The 20,098-nt window shown below is 44.1% G+C and overlaps 1 protein-coding gene across 1 annotated transcript in view; it reads left to right on the top strand.

The window, feature by feature from the left end:
* Nucleotides 1-7,318: 7,318 nt before the first annotated feature.
* The window catches only part of prkra (protein kinase, interferon-inducible double stranded RNA dependent activator), a 37,581-nt gene continuing 24,801 nt past the window's right edge, over nucleotides 7,319-20,098 (top strand). Inside the window, exons 1-2 of the mRNA XM_078228484.1 lie at nucleotides 7,319-7,551; nucleotides 9,234-9,403. Coding sequence (XP_078084610.1) covers nucleotides 7,499-7,551; nucleotides 9,234-9,403 — 223 coding nt within the window. The 5' untranslated portion in view covers nucleotides 7,319-7,498. The remainder of the gene's footprint in view (nucleotides 7,552-9,233; nucleotides 9,404-20,098) is intronic.

Genomic DNA, 20,098 nt, shown 5'->3' with positions numbered 1-20,098 from the left:
TATGACTTTGTTCTTGTAACCCTTTACTGCCTCACTTCAGTCGACCTACCAAAATTAATTACTTCACACTACTCTGTGAAATATAATCTGTCCATTTCACCAGTCTGTCTATGTCACCTGAGGTGTGCTTCATTCTCCTCATTGTTGACGACATTTCTAAGAAGTCAACAGGGGGCTAGGTTGGTTACAATGAAGAGGCTGAAGTCACTTCCAGGGATAGTGTGTTTCATAGGAGTTCACTTTCAGCAAGGGGTCGAGGAAATCTGTAAGCAGGGACTGGGAAAGATACATGAGATGCAGTGAGTAAAGATCACCACATCTGCATCCTGCATCATGTGTTGCATCGCTGTTTGAGATTAAGCAAATGTTACTCTTTGTCCCTGCTACTCATTTATCTTCTTCCCTCTCCAGGTCATTTGGCAGCCTGAATAGACCTCTGCCCCGAGGGACTGCCATTAATCTCTGAGGAAGATGAGCAAAAGTAAGAGGGTGCATTGTCCCATCCTTGCTCCACACCTTGCACCAGCTTAGATACCAGCAACTTGGTGGGTTTGCACTCAGAGACTGGAATGATTACACCTACTGGTCTGAGCACTGCACAATCACCTGAGCAGCTGTCAGAGGCGGCGACAGTCCAGGCCTCTGGGAATTTGGGAAACCACGACAATGCTATGCCCTTTGCAGATAACGATTCTCTGGCGTCATCTGTGAGGCAACAGGTGTTGGATGGTAAACGGGGGCTATGTAAAAAATCTTGCAGAGCTTCTGGAGGGTATGCATGCCCTGACATTATCCTGTGACCATCCTCTCTTTGGAATGCATGGCTTCCTCCATTGAGAGTTTGTTAAGCCTCACGTAGAGCCTCACCCAGCAGCTCAATCAGGGGTTTCTGGGCATATGTTCTAACCTGCAAGCCCTCACATTGCCAACAGCATTTCAGGTAGGCATTGCCAGTATAAGAGATGGATAAAGCATCTGGTGTGCTGGTCAGGTCTTGGTTCATTTTTGGTCAGAAAGGAGGGCTCTGTGGACGTCATGTTGACAAATGAGTGGCAGCTGTCTGCATCTGAGGGCTCCTCTTAGGGCATGCCTGATGGTGACAGCCTCTTCTTCCCAATCTGCCATTGACACCAGCACCTCAGGATGCTGCAGTGATGAGAACATCTGCTAAGGTCATCCAGGCCAATGGGGCGACAGAGTTAGCAGCCTGCCTCTGGTGTGGCTGATTGTGATGGGAGGAGCACCATCCACAGCACTCAGAAAATAATTTAAAAAACACTTTAGGTACGCAAGGGACAGCACAGGTGTTAGATGTGTTCATTTGCTCATTTTCTATGTTGGCTGATGCAAATAATTGGAGTGTAGATGTCTTTGTAAAAGGTTGTAATACACTGACATTTCCATAATGAAATTCAGAGACCATTGTGATAAATGTGCGCAGAGGAGGGGCCTCAGAAAATTATTTAAGTGTTTAGACAGAGGTCATATGGCACCTGCTCTCAGGTATCTGGGAGAGGCAAGCTCTCTTGTTGCCCATCATGTTTCACATTGCCATGGTGCTCCTCAGAGTCAAGGTTGGGCCTTCATCTGACCTCTCCTGGCATATCTCCATATCCTCAATGTCCTTTCCCTTGACAGACCCAGACTCTGCACAGAGTAGCACCTTACAATGATCAATGACACTTGATCTGTTGTGTATTGCAAGGCTCCTCCAAAACCTCATCTTCAGAATGCTTACGATCCTCTCTATAGTTGCTCTTGTAGAGGCATGGTGAGTACTGAACATCTGCTTTCTGTAGGATTGCAAGGATACCTGTGTTGTAGGATGAATTCCATTGAGAATCCTGAATTGGTCAGGGAAAGGTATTCTTCATTAAAAGCATGCAGGGAAAGATTCAAAACTTCAGAATCTCTCAAAATAGCAGTTACAATAACATACATTTATACACAGTAGAGCTTTAGTTGACCCTATGCCCAAGTGTGTTTTGTCTGACGAAGACCTCATATGTCCCTCATAAACACATACTATCATATTCTCGCAGACAAGCAGTACAAAATGTATGGAAAATAGAAAATAACTCGGGCTCATCAGCTATAGTAACTTCATTTCTATACATATACAGAAAAACAATAGCATATGTGTAGGGATGCTCCTCCATCAAAGGTTGTGATAGAAAAATACAGCGAGAGAGGCAGGTTTCATGAATACAACTCACTTTATAACTCATTAATTGTATTAATTACATCCCATATCAGGCTTCATAAGTCATCATAACAGGTAGCCCTTGGACGAGTGTGGATTAGGAAAAGTTAGCAAGGATCTGTTAAACTGTGTTTAATCAATTTGAATGAGATTTTTGGTGAAGTAGCAGAGAAGGTAGATGAGGATAATGAAGTTTATGTGGCATTTGATAAAGTGTTACATAACAGACTTGTCAATAAAATTGACATCTATGAGATACAAACAGTGTCAGCATGATACCCGACTGTTAAAATTTTGCCCATACTGTCAGTAAAAGTATACAAAAAACAAAGAAAATTACAGTACTGGAACAGGCCCTTCGGCCCTCCAAGCCTGCACCGACCATGCTGCCCAACTTAACTAAAACCCCCTACCCTTCCAGGGACCATATCCCTCTATTCCCATCCTATTCATGTATTTGTCAAGATGCCCCTTAAAAGTCACTACCGTATCCACTTCCACTACCTCCCCCGGCAACAAGTTTTAGGCACCCACTACTCTCTATGTAAAGAATCTGCCTCGTACATCTCCTTTAAACCTTGCCCCTCACACCTTAAACCTAGTAATTGACTCTTCCACCCTGGGAAAAAGCTTCTGACTATTCACTCTGTCCATGCCTCTCATAATCCTGTAGACTTCTATCAGGGTAGCCCCTCAACCTCCGTCGTTCCAGTGAGAACAAACCAAGTTTCTCCAACCTCTCCTCATAGCTAATGCCCTCCATACCAGGCAACATCCTGGTAAATCTTTTCTGTACCTTCTCCAAAGCCTCCACGTTCTTCTGGTAATGTGGCGACCAGAATTGAACACTATATTCCAAGTGTGGCCTAACTAAGGTTCTATAAAGCTGCAACATGACTTGCCAATTTTTAAACTCAATGCCCCGGCCGATGAAGTCAAGCATGCCGGATGCCTTCTTGACTACCTTCTCCACCTGCATTGCCACTTTCAGTGACCTGTGTACCTGTACACCCAGATCCCTTTGCCTATCAATACTCTTAAGTGTTCTGCCATTTACTGTATATTTCCTATCTGTATTAGATCTTCCAAAATGCATTACCTCACATTTGTCTGGATTAAACTCCATCTGCCATCTCTCCGCCCAAGTCTCCAACCGATCTATATCCTGCTGTATCCTCTGATGGTCCTCATCGCTATCCGCAAATCCACCAACCTTTGTGTCGTCCGCAAACTTACTAATCAAACCAGTTACATTTTCCTCCAAATCATTTATATGTATTACAAACAGCAAAGGTCCCAGCACTGATTCCTGAGGAATGCCATTTGTCACAGCCCTTCATTCAGAAACGCATTCTTCCACTGCTACCCTCTGTCTTCTTTGACCGAGCCAGTTTTGTATCCACCTTGCCAGCTCACCTCTGATCCCATGTGACTTCACCTTCTGCACGAATCTGCCATGAGGGACCTTGTCAAAGGCCTTACTGAAGTTCATGTAGACGACATCCACTGCCCTACCCTCATCACTGCCCTACCCTCATCACTTTGTCACTTGCTCGAAAAACCCCATCAACTTCGTGAGACACGACCTCCCCTTCACTAATACGTCCACTTATTTCCAAGTGAGAATAAATCCTGTCTCGAAGAATCCTCTCCAATAATTTCCCTACCACTGATGTAAGGCTCACTGGCCTGTAATTACCTGGATTATTCTTGCTACCCTTCTTAAACAAAGGAACAACATTGGCTATTCTCCAATCCTCTGGGACCTCCTCTGTAGTAGTCATGATGTGGAGATGCCGGCGTTGGACTGTGATAAACACAGTAAGAGTTTTAACAACACCAGGTTAAAGTCCAACAGGTTTATTTGGTAGCAAATGCAAATGTTTATTTGCTACCAAATAAACCTGTTGGACTTTAACCTGGTGTTGTTAAAACTCTTACTGTGTTTACCTCCTCTGTAGCCAGTGAGGATACAAAGATTTCTCTCAAGGCCCCAGCAATTTCCTCCCTTGCCTCTCTCAGTATTCTGGGGTATATCCCATCAGGCCCTGGGGACTTGTCTACCTTAACGTTTCTCAAGAACCCCAATACCTTCTCCTTTTTGATCTCAACATGACTCAAACTATCTACACATCCTTTCCCAGACTCATCATCCTCCAAGTCCTTCTCTTTGGTGAATACTGACGCAAAGTACTCATTTAATACCTTGCCCATTTCCTCTGACTCCACGCATAGATTCCCTCCCTTGTCCTTGAGTGGGCCAACCCTCTCCCTGGCTACCCTCTTGCTCTTTATATATGTATAAAAAGCCTTGGGATTTTCATAGAATCATAGAATCATAGAAACCCTACAGTACAGAAAGAGGCCATTCGGCCCATCGAGTCTGCACCGACCACAATCCCAACCAGGCCCTACCCCCATATCCCTCCATACTTTACCCACTAATCCCGCTAACCCATACATCTCAGGACACTAAGGGGCAATTTTTAGCATGGCCAATCAACCTAACCCACACATCTTTGGAATGTGGGAGGAAACCGGAGCACCCGGAGGAAACCCACGCAGACACGAGGAGAATGTGCAAACTCCACACAGACAGTGACCTAAGCCGGGAATCGAACCCAGGTCCCTGGAGCTGTGAAGCAGCAGTGCTAACCACTGTGCTACCGTGCCGCCGAACCTGCCGAATCGCAGGATTTTCCTTAATCCTGCTGGCCAATGCTTTTTCATTACCTCTTTTAGCCCTCCTTACTCCTTGCTTAAGTTTCTTTCTACTTTCCTTGTATTCCACACTTGCTTCGTGTGTTCCCATCTTCCTAGCTTTGACAAATGCTTCCTTTTTCTCTTTGACTAGGCTCACAATACCTCTCATTATCCAAGGTTCCCAAAACTTGCCATACTTATCCTTCATCCTTACATGTACCGGTCCTGAATCCCTATCAACTTGCACTTGAAGTAGAAATAGAAAACTTCACATACAGTACCACAGTTTCATAAATATATGGAAAAGTTGTCATTTCTAAAAGCTTTCCTATCACTGAGGTTACACTGACTGCCTGGTCGTTGGTGGTTTTATCCTTACATCCTTCTTTGAAGAGGGTACAATATTTGCCATGCCCAGTCCTCTGGTACAAGCCCTATAACTAAAGGATTGGAAAATTATGGCAAAGCCTCTGTAATTCACATCTTTACTTCCCTCAGTATCCTTGGATGCATCTGATCCAGTCCTGGTGATTTATCAACTTTACTTTTTAAATACCTCCTATATCAATTTTTTGCTTAGCCTATCCAGTGTCTCAACTACTTCCTCTTTCAAATTGACTTGGGCAGCATTTTCTTCCTGGGTAAAGACAGATGCAATGTATTAATTCACTACCTCACAATGCCCTCAACTTCTTTGTGACCCTAATCAGCCCTCCTGCTCCTTTTACCACCATTTTACTATCTTTTTATCTAAAGACGACTTTTAGATTCCCTTTTAGGTTGACTACCAGTCTCTTCTCACTCTCTCTGCTTTTTATTTTTTGACTTCCTCTCGAACTTTGTGTTCAGTCTGGTTCTTACTTGTGTGACTAACTAGACACCTGTCCTACCGACCTGACATCTGTCATACGCAGCCTCTACCTTTCACCATCCAAGGAACTCTGGTTTTGTTTGACCTACCCTTTTCCCCTTGCGGGAATGTACCTTGACTGTATCACTCTGTATCAGAACTTGTGTTTTGATTCATGAAACTGTGAGTTTGTGATGTCTGTTATATTCATCAGTTGGTAAGAGAGCGACACAGTGGCAGGCGGGGGAGGCGGCACAGTGACACAGTGGTTAGCACTGCTGCCTCACAGCGCTAGGGACCTGGGTCCAATTCAGGCCTCGGTCACTGTCTGTGTGGAGTTTGCACATTCTCCCCGTGTCTGCGTGGGTTTCCTCCGGGTGGCTCCAGTTTCCTCCCACAGTCCAAAGGCTGGGTGGACTGCCCATGTTAAATTGCCCCTTAGTGACAGGGGAATTATCAGGGTAAATACATGGGGTTACGGGGGATAGAGCCTGGTTGGGATTGCTGTCTGTGCAGACTTCAATGTAAGAAATCTAACAACACCAGGTTAAAGTCCAACAGGTTTATTTGGTAGCAAATGCCACTAGCTTTCAGAGCGTGCTGCTCCTTCGTCAGGTGAAGTGGAAGATGTGCTCACAAACAGGGCATACACAGACACAAACTCAATTTACAGAATAATGCTTGGAATGCTAATCAATGCTAATACAGCTAATCAAGTCTTAAAGGTACAGACAATGTGAGTGGAGAGAGCATTAAGCACAGGTTAAAGAGATGTGTATTGTCTCCAGACAGGACAGCTATTGAGATTTTGCAAGTCCAGGCAAGTTGTGGGGGTTACAGATAGTGTGACATGAACCCAAGATCCCAGTTGAGGTTGTCCCGCCTCTGGAGACAATGCACATCTCTTTAACCTGTGCTTAATGCTCTCTCCACTCACATTGTCTGTACCTTTAAGACTTGATTAGCTGTATTAGCATTGATTAGCTTGATTAGCATTCCAATCATTATTCTGTAAATTGAGTTTGCGTCTGTGTATGCCCTGTTTGTGAGCATATCTCCCACTCCACCTGACGAAGGAGCAGCACGCTCTGAAAGCTTGTGGCTTGTGCTACCAAATAAACCTGTTGGACTTTAACCTGGCGTTGTTAGACTTCTTACTGTGTTTACTCCAGTCCAACTGTAACAGTCCATCTCCACTGTATTAGGAACATTTAAGTGGTTATTGGATAGGCACATGGAGCACACCAGGATGATAGGGAGTGGGATAGCTTGATCTTGGTTTCAGATAAAGCTCGGCACAACATCGTGTGCCGAAGGGCCTGTTCTGTGCTGTTATATTCTATGTTCAACGCAGGCATCTCCACATCAGACTTCATTGGCCTTATGGCCCCCTCCTGCACTGTAAGGATTCTATGATTCTAAACCCAATCTCCTGAACCACATGTAGGCGCACCTCTCAATGGGCACTGACGTCACTGGATTATGACGTCTTTGGATGACTGATTCTCTTCCGCCTGGCGCTCGGTTACGTCTCACTGAGAAGCTCCCAGCATGCCCGAGCTGCCGCTCTCCGATCACGTGACGGACGGAACGGACTACACTTCCCAGCGCCCTCCGCGGCACCCACCTCCTTCCACCGGAAGTGAGCGGGAAGAAGCGCCGCCGAGGGTTTGATTCCAAACTCGGGGGGGACACAGAGCACCTTTTCCGCGCGGCTACAATCCTACTCCAGCGGGACCAGCATGTCTGAGGAAAGGTTTACAGCCGCGTCCAAAAGGAGCTCTGGTTGCGCCAGGTGAGTGCCAGCAGCTGGGACCCACGGCCTCTCAGCGCATTAGCCAACAAGGCGGACGGAGTGGAGTATGGCGGTTTCACTCACCTGTTAATAAATGCAATGTCTGTGCAACCTCCTACCTGCTCAGGTACAGCTTCCCCATTCAACATCCAGAACCAGAGCCCCTCCCTGCTGTTGGTGGAGGGGGAAACTCATTTCTCCCTTTCACACGTTTTAATAACTAATGAAGGAAACCGTCAACAAAAATTGAAGTTAAAACACTTTTTCTAATGTTGTCTGTGATTTTGGGGCCTGAGTCGTGCCCATCTGCGTCCAGCAGATTAATCTTCATTTCCCTGAGCATCCAGCACACTCCAGGAGGGTTGTGAACCCTTACCTCTGCCCTCTTCACCCTAATGATGTCTCTTCACCCTAACTCAGGGATGGCAAGATCTCCTGTGGCATAGAATCAAAAATGTTTGTGGTGCCGACAGAGACCATTCAGCACATCGTCTCAACTGACTGAAAGAAGGAACTATCCAGCCCACTCCTGCTTTTCAGCTTTTGGTGTGAGCCCTTGTAGGTTCAGCACTTCAAGTGCCTATCCAATTATTTTTTAAATGTTATGGGGGTTTCTGCCTCTTTCATCCTCTCAGGGGTGTGTTCCTGATCTCCTCCACCCTCTGAATCGAACATTTCTCCACCACTCCCTCTTCACCCTTCCAATTACACTCATTTCTCTCTGCTAACTGTATAGACCCCTCATTATGTTTACTTCAATTAAACTTCCCCTCAACCTCCTCTGTTTCAAAGTAAACAATCCAATTTTTCCTCATAGCTAAAATTTTCAGACCTAGCAACCGTTTCCTAAATCTCCTTGATCCTACCTAGTATGATCATCTCCTTCCTTTAAAGTGGTGATCAGATCTGTATACAATACTCTAGCTATGGCGTAACTAGTCTTGTATACAATTCAATCACTCCCTGGTCTTGTTTGCCCTTCCTCACTTTTCTGCACTGAATTTAATGTCACTTTTCCATCCATTGACCAGTCTATTGAAAACACCCTGTTATCCAGAGCTGTTTTCCTCACTATCCAGCACATGGGCAATTTTTGGATTATCTGCAGATTGCATAATCACACCCCTAGATATCTAAACCTTGATATTGATCACAGAAAGCAAGACATGAAATTCGAAGCATCAGTATACATCGTGATTTAAATGTGAGGAGTTACTAGACTTTCCAATGGGCATCCCAATTGAATACTATAAAGGCCACACAGGAATAATCAACATAGTGATATTTCAGCTACTGCTAATAAGTTTTAAAAATTAAGTATTGATTGTGATCTGAATTGGCTATTCTTTCCATTTCTAATTTTATTTTCTTAATTATGCTGCTGCTGCACCTGTCGGAATTTAGTGATAATTGGTTATTTGGAAAGGTCGGTCTTCATCTCTTTTCTCATGGTAGTTTTAGAATGTGTGTGTTTCAGACGGATGAATTACTGGAAACTGAATGGGCTATGTAGAATAATCATCTCTGGTTTAGTACAAAACCCAGTAAACGGACGGGTAAATTTAAACATTTCAGGTTTGAGGTAGTGGATTTTAAAATTCACAGTATGACTGGATAACTTGCATTCTTGGAATACTTTCATTTTCTTCCACCATTAAATTTTGTTTATTTCAACCTCCTAGTTTGGATCAAGTGATTGCTTCAAACCCTGGCAAGACCCCCATCAGTCAACTGCAGGAATATTGCACAAAGAATGGTAAAGCCCCCCAGTATGAGCTTGTGAAGTCTGAGGGTCAAGCCCATCTGCCTAACTTCATCTTCAGAGCAACAGTGGGAGAAGTGAGCTGCACAGGTCTGTCAAACGTTAGCAACACTCTTTCCATCTGTAATTTAAAGTTGTAATGCTCTGCACCTATTAAATATTAACACCTTCTGAAAGATACTGCAGAGATCTGTTGCAAATATTTCAGATTTTACAGTAGAATTCAATTGAACTGTGCAATTAGCAATTTTGAACAAAATATTGGCACGAAGTACAGCATACTATTTAAATGGTGAGAGATGGCAGAACTCCGTGGTACCAAAGGGTGTCCTAGCAACCAAGGATGCATTTCATCCAAACTGTGTGACTTGTAACTAAATAGCGGTAGCAGCATCCTATAGATAGAACTAAGAAATCCCACAACCAAGGTGTCAGATTAATGATCTGCAGTACTCCTATGTCAAACAGTTAATGGGCGGAGTTGTCTCCATGGCTATCCTCATCATCAATGGCAAAACCCAGTCTGTGAATGTGAAAGACAAGAAGCATTCACAACTATCTTCAGCCAGAATTGCCAAGTGGAGGTCCCTAGCATTATTGATGACAGGGTTTAGCCAGTTCAATTCACTCCGTGCGCCATCAAGAAACAAACACACTGGACGCAGTGAAGGTTATGAGCCCCCATCAACATCCAGGCTGTAGTGCTGAAGCCCTGTGATCCAGAACTAGTTGCATCCACAGCTAAGGTTTATCAGTACAGCTACTTTCACCTACCTGAAAAAAAAATGGAAAATTGCTTGTGTACATCCTGCCCAGGAAAGGCAAATCAAACCCAATCCGGCCGTCTCTCACTCATCAACAACATGAAAGTAGCACTGTTGGTGACTTCCCTGAAATGTAAGGGGCTCACTTATAAACTGCTCGTTAATGTTCAATTTGTGTTCCATCGTGCTGGTTGGCTCCAGTCCTGTTAATAGCCTTAATCCAAACAGTTGAATTTCAGAGGTGAGGTGAGTGTGACTGCTCTCGACATTACGGGAGCATTTTGACCAAGTAGGCACAAAGGCACCTTGGTAAAACTGAAGTGAATGAAAATCTGGGGAAAACTTTGCACTGGTTGGAGTTATTCCTAGCACAAAGGATCGTTGTTGTTGGAAACTAATCTCTGTCCCACGAATCACTGCAGGTATTCCTAAGAGTAGTGATCCAGAGCTACTAATGTCCTTTAGGGAAGGAAATCTGCCGTCCTTACCTGGCCTGGCCTACATGTGACTCCAGAGCCACAGCAATGTGGTTGAATCTCAACTGCCCTCTGAAATGGCCCAGCAAGCCACACAGTTGTAACAATTGCTACAAAGTCTCAACAAAGAAATGAAACCGGATGGATCACCTGGCATTGACCTAGGCACCGGAAAAGATAATGGCAAAACAAACAGTCGGCCCTGCAAAGTCTTTCTCACTAACATCTGGGGGCTAGTGCCAAAATTGGGAGAGCTGTCTCACAGATGAGTCAATCTACAGCCTGACATAGTCATTCTCACGGAATCATACCTTACAGATAATACCCCAGACACCACCATTACCATCCCTGGATATGTCCTGTCCCACTAGGCAGGACAGATCCAGCAGAGGTGGCGGCACAGTGGTATACATTCGGGAAGGAGTTGCCCTGGGAGTCCTTAACATCGGCTCTGGAGCTCATGAAGTCTCATAGCTTCAGGTTAGACATGGGCAAGGAAACCTCTTACTGGTTACCATGTACCATCCTCCTTTGGCTGATGAATCAGTATTTTTCCATGTTGAACAACACTTGGAGGAAGCACTGAGGGTGGCAAGGGTGCAAAATGCATTCTGGGTGGAGGATTTCAATGTCCATCACCAAGAGTGGCTCGGCAGCAGCACTACTGATCGAGCTGGTCGGGTCCTAAAGGATATAACTGCTAGACTGAGTCTGCAGCAGGTAGTGAAGGAACCAACAAGAGGAAATAACATCCTTGACCTCATCCTGACCAATCTGCCGGCTGCAAATGCATCTGTCCATGATAGTATCGGTAAGATTGACCACCGCACAGTCCTTGTGGAGATGAAGTCCTGCCTTCACATTGAGTATAAGCTCCATCGTGTTGTGTGGTGCTATCACCGTGCTAAATGGGACAGACTTCAAACCGATCTAGTAACTCAAGACTGGGCATCCATGAGGCGCTGTGGGCCATCAACAGCAGCGGAATTGTACTCCAGCACAATCTGCAACCTCGTGGCCCGGCATATCCCCACTCAACCATTACCATCAAGCCAGGGGATCAACCCTGGTTCAATGGAGAGTGCAGGAGGACATGCCAGGAGCAGCACCAGTCATACCTAAAAATGAGGTGTCAACCTAGTGAGGCTACCAATCAGGACGACTAGCAAGCCAAACAGGAAGTGATAGAGCTAAGCGACTCTACAACTAACGGATCATATCTAAGTTCTGCAGTCCTTCCACATCCAGTCGTGAATGGTGGTGGACAATTAAACAACTCACTGGAGGAGGAGGTTCCACAAATATCCCCATCCTCGATGATAGAGGAGCCCAGTACATCAGTGCAAAAGATAAGGCTGAAGTATTCGCAACAATCTTCAGCCAGAAGTGCCGAGTGGATGATCCATCTCGGCCTCCAGCAGTCCTCAGCATCTCAGATGTCAGCCTCCAGCCAATTTGATTCACTCCACGTGATATCAAGAAATGGTTGGAGGCACTGGATACTGCAAAAGCAATGGGCTCTGATAACATTCCGGCAATAGTACTGAAGACTTATGCTCCAGAACATGCCGCTCAAGTAGCCAAGCTCTCCCAGTACGGTTACAACACTGGCATCTACCCAACAATGTGGAAGATTTGATTTGATATTGTCACATGTATTAGCATACAGTGAACAGTATTGTTTCTTGCGTGCTATACAGACAAAACATACTGTTCATAGAGAAGGAAATGAGAGAGTGCAGAATGTAATGTTATAGTCATAGCTAGGGTGTAGAGAAAGATCAACTTTTAATGCAAGGTAAGTCCATTCAAAAGTCTGACACCAGCAGGCAAGAAGCTGTTCTTGAGAAGGTTGGTACGTGACCTCAGACTTTTGTATCTTTTTCCCAAAGGAAGAAGGTGGAAGAGAGAATGCCCGGGGTGCGTGGGGTCCTTAATTGTGCTGGCTGCTTTGCCGAGGCAGTGGGAAGTGTAGACGGAGTCAATGGATGGGAGGCTGGTTTGCGTGATGAATTGGGCTACATTCATTACCTTTTGTAATTTCTTGCAGTCTTGGGCAGAGCAGGAGCCATACCAAGCTGTGATACAACCAGAAAGAATGCTTTCTATGGTGCATCTGTAAAAGTTGGTGAGAGTCGTAGCTGACATGCCAAATTTCCTTAGTCTTCTGAGAAAGTAGAGGCATTGGTGGGCTTTCTTAACTATAGTGTCGGCATGGGGGGACCAGGACAGGTTGTTGTTGATTTGGACACCTAAAAACTTGAAGCTTTCGACACTTTCTACTTCGTCCCCGTTGATGAAGACAGGGGCATGTTCTCCTTTCCGCTTCCTGATGTCGATGATGATCTCCTTCGTTTTGTTGACATTGAGGGAGAGATTATTGTTGCCGCCCCAGTTCACTAGATTCTCTATCTCATTCCTGTACTCTGTCTCATCATTGTTTGAGATCCGTCAGCAAACTTGAAAATCGCATTGGAGGGGAATTTGGCCACACAGTCATAGGTGTATAAGGAGTATAGTAGGGGGCAGAGAACACAGCTTTGTGGGGCACCGGTGTTGAGGATGATCGTGGAGATGGTGTTGTTGCCTATCCTTACTGATTGTGGTCTCAGAGTTAGGAAGTACAGGATTGCCCTGTACAAAAACAGCAGGACAAATCCAACCTGGCCAATTACCCCCAAACAGTCTACTCTCAATCATCAGTAAAGTGATGAAAGGGGTCATCAACAGTGCTATCAAGCAGCACCTGCTCAGCAATAACTGCTCAGTGACACCCAGTTTGGGTTTTGCTAGGGTCACTCAGCTTCTGATCTCATTACAGCCATGGTTCAAACATGGACAAAAGAGCTGAATTCCAGAGGTGAGGTGAGAATGACAGCCCTTGACATCAAGGCCGCATTCGACAGAGTGTGGCATCAAGGAGCCCTAGCGAAACTGGAATCAATGGGTATCAGGGGGCAAACTCTCCACTGGTTGGAGTCATACCTGGTACATAGGAAGATGGTTGCGGAGGGTCAGTCATCTCAGCTCCAAGATATCTCTGCAGAAGCCCGTCAGGGTAGTGTCCTCGACCCAACAATCTTCAATTGCTTCATCAATGACCTCCCCTCCACCATAAGGTCAGAAGTGGGGATGTTTGCCGATGATTGCACAATGTCCTGCACCATTCGCAATTCCTCGGATACTGAAGCAGTCCATGTTCAAATGCAACAAGACCTGGACAATATCCAGGCTTGGGCTGACAAGTGGCAAGTAACAATCGCGCCACACAAATGCCAGGCAATGATCAAAACCAATAAGAGACACTCTAAGCACCGCCCCTTGACACTCAATGGTGTAACCATCACTGAATCCCCCACTGTCAACATCCTTGGGGTTACCATTGACCAGAAACTCAACTGGACTCACCACATAAACACAGTGGTTACAAGAGCAGGTCAGAGGCTAGGAATACTGCGGCAAGTAACTTACCAGCTGACTCCCCAAAACCTAGCCACCATCTACAAGGCACAAGTCAGGAGTGTGATGGAATACTCCCCTGGATGGGTTCAGCTCCAACAACACTCAAGAAGCCTGACACCATCCAGAACAAAGCAGCCCGCTTAATTGGCACCACATTTACAAATATTCAATCCTTCCACCACTGACGCTCAGTAGCAGCAGTGTGTACTATCTACAAGATGCACTGCAGCAATTCACCAAAGATCCTTAGACGGCACCTTTCAAACCCACGACCACTTCCATCTAGAAGGACAAGGGCAGCACATAAATTTTGCTGGGTCAAAATCCTGGAATTCCCTCTAACGGCATTGTGGGTCAACCCACAGAACATGGACTACAGCGATTCAAGAAGGTAGCTCACCACCACCTTCTCAAGGCAACTAGGGATGGGCAATAAATGCTGGCCAGCCAGCGATGCCCATGTCCCACAGATGAATATTAAAAAACAAAATCAGCTGCTTTGGTGACTTTCCTCAAGCTCAGAAGTGTGAATGTTGACTGATGATTGCACATTGTTCAACTCCACTCTCAATTCCTCATAATCATGTCATCCATGCATGCATCAAGACCAAGGCAACATCCAGGCTTGGGCTGATAAGTGGCAAGTAACATTCGTGCTGCACAAGTGTCAAACAATGACCATCTTTAACAAGGGAAACTAGCCAACGACCTTTGACATTCAGTGGCATTATCATCAACATCCTGAGAGCCACCATTGACCAGAAATTTAACTTAATCAGCCATGTATGTACTGTGGCTACATAATTGGGTAATTAAGTGATAAGTGACTCAATTGCTGACTCTTACAAGCATCTTCACTAGCTAATAAGCACAAGGCAGAAGTGTGATGGAGTGTTCTCCACTTGTCTGGATGAGTGCAGTGCCAACAACAGTTGAAGTTTGATGCAATTCACGACAAAACACCCTGCAGGATTGGCACCCAAATCTTCACCTTGAACATTTACTCCCTCCACCACCTATATACTATGGCTGCTGTATGTACCAGCTGTAGAAACTCTTAAGGCTTCTTGCAAGCCTGCAGCTCGACTGCCTAGAAAGAAGAGCAGCCAGTACATAGTAACCTCTAAATATGCCCCCAAGGTGCACACTATTCTGACTACGTTGCCATTCCTTCATTGTTGCAGGGTTAAAATCCTGAAATTCCCACCTGGCACCATTGGGTATGATATCATATCTTTTGTGTTATTTGCCAGGCTTAGCTGCTGAGCAATTCAGCCTTTTTTCTATTAGTCACAAGTAAGGCTTACATTAACGCTGCAGTGAAGTTACTGTGAAATTCATTCGTGTAGTCGCCACACTCCGGCGTCTGTTCGAGTCAATGTACCTAACCAGCATGTCTTTCATGCTGTGGGACAAAACCGGAGCACCTGGAGGAAACCCACACAGACACGGGAAGAACGTGCACACTCCACAAAGACAGTGACCCAAGCTGGGAATCGAACCTGGGACCCTGGCACTGAGGTGGCAGTGCTAACCACTGTGCCACTCTGAAGTTTATAAGAATGAGTGATCTGATTGAAATGTACAAGATCCTGAAACTGCTTGATAGGGTAGACGCTGAGAGATTGTTTCTGCTAGTTGGGGAATCTAAAATGTGGACACGGTCTCGGGATAAGGGGCTGAGCATTTATGGCTAAGATGAGGATAAATTACTTTATTAAAAAGGTTGTGAATCTTGGGATTCCACTTACCCAGAAGGCTGTGGATGCTCCAATATTGAATATATTTAAGTCTGGGACAGACATATTTTTTGCCTCTAAGGGAATCCAGGGCTTTGGAGAACAGGCAGGGAAGTGGAATTGAAGTCCAAGACCAGCCATGATTGAATTGAATGGTGGAACATGCTCGATGGGCTGAGTACTACTATTTCTTCTTGTTTTCTAATGTTTTCCTGGATAACCTTTCACCTTCCACTCTTAATGAACTTGAGCTCTCTAAAACTCCTCTATACGTTATCTTAACTTGCACCAAGTCTTGTTCAGCCACCACACATGTGGTTGTTGATCTACTATGGCTCTTTGGTCTACTCATACCTTGACTCTACTCATACCTTGACTCATCTTCATTTGAAATTCTTTCCTTGCCTCGCTGAATATGTGTATGCATCCTGCAAATTCGGGAGTGTTGGCATGGAGCTCTGAAGCCTGTTTGTGACAATGACTGAATCAAATTACAGAACTGAATTAGTTAAATTACCTTGAATTACAACATGGAAGTTTGAATTACATATTCTAGACAAGTTATTAGGTGTCCCCCTTTCAAGTGTGCCAATCAGAAATCTGGACCAAGCCAAATGAGATGCAAATAAATACAGCCTATTTTTTTAAAATGGAGAGAGACTAGGAAATGTTGGTACTCCAGAGAGACCTGGGTGTTCTTGTACACAAATAGTTACCGGGCAGATATAGCAAGCAATTAGGAAAGCAGATGGTGTGTTAGCTTTTATTACAACCGGGTAAAAGGTACAAGAATAAAGAAGTCTTGTCTGCAATTATATAGGGCATTGCCAAAGCCACACCTGGGTACTATGAGTGGATTTAATCTACCTAAGGAAGGGTATACTTGCATTGAAGCAAATTTAACAAAAGTTCAGTGCACTGACTTTGGGATGAAGGGATTAACCTTCGAGGAAAAATTGAGTAGATTCCCTAGAATCTAAAAGAATGAGATGTGATACAGTTGGGCTTGATGTTGGATTGATGTTGGGAGGGTGTTTCCCCTAGTTGGGATGTCTAGAACATGAGATTACATTCTCAGACTAAGGAGTTGGCTATTTAGCACCATGATGTGAAAATTCTTTACCCCGATATGAATCTTCAGAATTCTCTACCGCAGCGAGAGAACTGTGGTGCTCAGTTGCTGAGCATATTCAGGACAGAGATTGCTAGATTTTTGGATACGAAGGGGGTTCAGGGAATATGGGAACAGTACAGGAATGTGGAATTGAGGCAGAAGATCAACCATAATACTGAATAGTAAAACAGACTCTTAAGGGCTGAGTGATCTACTGTCTCCTGTTTCTTTTTGTTCATAAACCCAAACATTGCTTGTGAAATGCTGCATACCTGGGCCACATGAAAATCTTCCCACAGCTCCGAGGCCCTGGGATACCACGTGCAGTATTTCTACACCCCTCGCTATCTTTATTCTCCACCACCAGATTACCTAACGTTCTCACTAATAATGCTGAAGATTACCAGAGCCTATGTCTCATTATTGAGCTTTGGTTAACTCTATTTGTCATTCTAACCATGCAATCTTCGAAGGAATTATTTTTATTTCCTAACTATATTCCTATCTTCAACCAATCTTCTGCATTGAAATTGGCATTTGACTTTCAACTCAGAACTTGCACCGACACACCGTTAAAAGCTGTACTCTTATCTGCATTCTGTCTTTGTTTCCCCCCACTAATTTATTTTATTCTTCAGTTAAGCATTATCAATACCATAATCAAGAATCAGTTATTCTGTGCATCCCACCTCTCATCCAAGTGGCGTTGTATTTCACATCTTTTCTGCACACTTTGATTTGACGTTTATTGCATACAGTACTCCTCCCAAAACTGCTGCATCTACATTTATCACTGCACCTTAATGTGATGCACTTTATGCATAAGTAGTGCCATAGGAAATCAACCACTAGTACAAAAATGGCATATCTAATGGTTGTCACACTTCAGATATTACAATTTTTTGAGGGGGTGTGTGTATATAAAATCTCATCCAGCACAACAGCAACACTGGAAATTTTACAAACAAAGGTTTGTTACATTTACTTGACCCAAATATTCTTCACATTCCTCATAACTGACCAATACTCTCTGGAGAAAAAGAGAAGCCAGTTCCTGATCTTTCTCCCAAGATAGAAGGCAAGAATTTACAAGCAGCCATCGACGTAGAGAATCGGGAGACTAATGAACCTTTCTAAAGGCTGGCATTATTTTTAAAGATAAGAACTTCTTTTAACAACCAAATTTAGCCTTAAATTGATCTTGGGATTTGAATTTAAGTCCATTGTCCAGTTGGTAGCTGAGCAGTTAGAAATAATTTCTGTTTTGCTCTAGCCATTTTCTGACTGTCATACTATGTAATGCAACATTGAAAGATGCTTGTAAACTTTTGCCTTTACCTTCGGGAAAGACCAGGAAATGACTTTTTTCGTCTAGGAAAAAATAATCAACTGTAATGCACATTAAAATAAATGGGACAACGGATGTAACAAATTTTTTTGTGCATGATATTTCCAATGCAGAAGGAATACTCTACCCTAGTCATTTGTACCCATGAGGAAACTGCATTGACACAAATACTTTACACACATACATGCAGAATAACACCTATGTCATAAGAGTGTACCACTAAATTACCTTGAGAAACACCACAGGAAATCTAATTGTCAAGTTTCATATTGATTAGTTAATTTGCTTTGGTATAATGCTTTTACTGAACTACAATGTCCCAAGGCATTTCAGAAACATAGGCAGGATTTTCCAGCCCTTCCTGCTGGTGGCATCTTCCAGTTCCATCAAAGGTCCCTCCCCCCTACACCTCGGTGGGTTCCATGGCGGCAGGGTGGCCATGCCATGCAAAACGCTGTAGATTTCAGAGAGACTGGAAGGTCCCACCAGTGGCCAATAGTGAGCCGTCTTTGCCACAAAAAAAAACACCACAGGTGGGGGGAGAAATCCCAGCAATATAAAAATGGACCTTGAGCCAAAGGGGAAGATGTTGGGAGGAATGACCAAAAGCTTTGTTAAAGAGTTTGGCTTTAAGGAGAGCCTTTTGAGCTTAGGGGTGTGGAGACCGATTGTCAACAAAATTGAAGAATGAATTTCAGGGTGTTGGGCTTAGATGACTGAAGGGTTGGCTAATCATGTTGATTTTGAGACACAAGGCAGAGAAGATGTAGAAAGGGTGAACTTGGAAGAACAGAAGATTATGGAGGAAATATCTGATTTTTAAAAAAAGGCTGAAGCCATGAAGGGTTGTAAATTAAGAGGATTAAAATTTTAAAATAGGCTTTGAGAGGGCTAGGAACAAATGAAGCTCAGCAAGGATAGGGGCATTCAGCAGACAACAGCCAAAGCAAAACAGGGTTAAGAACATAGGAGCAAGAGTTGGCCATTCAGCCCATCAAATCTGCTCCACCATTCAAATAGATCATGGCTGATCATTTTATCTGTCATTCCACCCCCCTCCCCCCCTGCATTATCCCCATATCCCTTGATGTCATTAATATCTAATGATCTGTTTTGAATATGATTGATCTTCTGCAGCCCTCTGGGGTAGAGAATTCCAAAGATTTACCACCACCTGAAACATGTCACTCTTCCTCATTTCAGTGTTGAATGGCCTGCCCCTTATTATGAAACTGTGTCCCCTCACCAGCCTGGGGAAACATCCTATCTACACTCAATTTCTGAAGAGGAATCTTTGGTATTGTAACAAAAATATCAGAGTTATAACTTATCAAACATTTCTTCATCCAATCCTGGAGTAAGCAAATTGGCTCTGGGATCCTTGTGTGGCAAGAGATGCAAATAACATGAACGTGATTCAAAAGACCTGCTGCATGATTCTGTACGAATCAGTATGTGAAATACGTCAGTGTCACATTCACTATCGAAGATTTTGAATGAGAATCGCTATAGCAAAAGGGGGGCGACAACATACTGACCACATTGTATAACATGGAATGGACTGGTTGGAATTGACTGAAACAAGGACCTGGTGCACTCTGGCAATGGCAAAATGTAAGGTAGCCATCACGCAAACTACAAAGACCATTTGCTCCCAAGATAATGTAACCACAATTTTTTTTTCCTAACGACAATCCCATGCAGCCAAAAGAAATAGAGACAGTCCCATCACTTGAAATTTTGAAGACCTATCCTTATATTATGTTGTTTTAAGTTTTCATTATCAAGCCTAACAGGTCAGCAGATCATGCTTGCTTTTAGCTAGCATTTCCATGTAAATGTTGGCTGAATACAGATATTAGTCTGTGATACTGACACAACT

The sequence above is a fragment of the Mustelus asterias genome, chromosome 14 (assembly GCF_964213995.1).
Source record: "Mustelus asterias chromosome 14, sMusAst1.hap1.1, whole genome shotgun sequence".
NCBI lineage: Eukaryota > Metazoa > Chordata > Chondrichthyes > Carcharhiniformes > Triakidae > Mustelus > Mustelus asterias.
The sequence above is the reverse complement of the archived record's forward strand: the minus strand, read 5'-3'. Positions and strand labels throughout refer to the sequence as shown.